We start from the raw sequence: 977 nt of genomic DNA, 5'->3' as shown, positions 1-977 counted from the left end.
CTACTACTAATAAATGGTGCATAGACCTAGTAAGTAGTGTCAGTCAGCAAGGTATGCAGTTTAGGCCAGTCATGTAGACCAGGGTTTTCCAACTTTTTGACTTGCGGACCCCTTTATATTTCAGGCTTTACCTTAGGGACCCTCTTATAAACGCTTATGAAATTTATACATAAATATTTGCTTAAAATAACATATTTTTACATTTGTTTATTTAACAGTATTTAACAAATAGGTTTATTGTCTATTAAAAGATTTCGATTAAAAACCATATATAAAATCAAATTGCCCATAAAAAGTATTTGCTGTCCACGGACCCCCTGTCTTGTCCTTGTGGACCCCCTGTGGTCCGGGGACCACAGTTTGAAAACCCCTGATGTAGACAACAAAATAAGTCGTCATAATGTGGGACATATCAGTGGTGACGCAGTGGAAAAATGTTAAAAATCCTGAGGTGGGACTTGAACTTCACACTGTGAAAAAGTAATATACACACAGTGAAAATGTATATTAAAAAAAGATTCTGAAGAAAAAAAAAACAGGATTCAGAAGAAAAAAATGTCAGATAAAACTGGAATTGAGGAGTACATGTATTTCAAAAGGCCAGCCTTCTCACATTGTGTCATACTGAATCTCCCTGAGATCTACATTAAGGGCATGCATGTCCGTTGAGTGCTCAGCCGCTTACATATTAATTTTACAAGCAGGCTGTTCTGTTGCTCGGATCAACTGGAACACTTGTCACATTAACTGACAGAAGGCCAGTATAAAAGTTTTTTTTTTTTTTTTGCAGACAAAGGGGGCCATGGCACAATAAAGGGCTCTACATTTGTATTGCGTCCTAGCTAAAGTTAAATGCTCATCCTGTCTCTCTCTCTATTTTCTCATAACAGATGTGGAGTCCCGGGTGATTTATGAAATCATGGACTACCTGAAGGACAAGGAAATGACACTGCAACATCCAGCTGATAGTGAGTGTC

General features: G+C 37.8%; 1 protein-coding gene across 1 annotated transcript in view; it reads left to right on the top strand.

Moving 5' to 3' along the window:
* The window catches only part of LOC106868930 (protein PTCD3 homolog, mitochondrial), a 35,951-nt gene that overhangs the window by 19,603 nt on the left and 15,371 nt on the right, over positions 1 to 977 (top strand). The window contains exon 12 of the mRNA XM_014914399.2: positions 891 to 968. Within this exon, the coding sequence (XP_014769885.2) occupies positions 891 to 968 (78 nt within the window). The remainder of the gene's footprint in view (positions 1 to 890; positions 969 to 977) is intronic.

Source organism: Octopus bimaculoides, chromosome 14 (genome assembly GCF_001194135.2).
Source record: "Octopus bimaculoides isolate UCB-OBI-ISO-001 chromosome 14, ASM119413v2, whole genome shotgun sequence".
NCBI lineage: Eukaryota > Metazoa > Mollusca > Cephalopoda > Octopoda > Octopodidae > Octopus > Octopus bimaculoides.
This window is presented reverse-complemented; position numbering and strand designations above follow the sequence as displayed.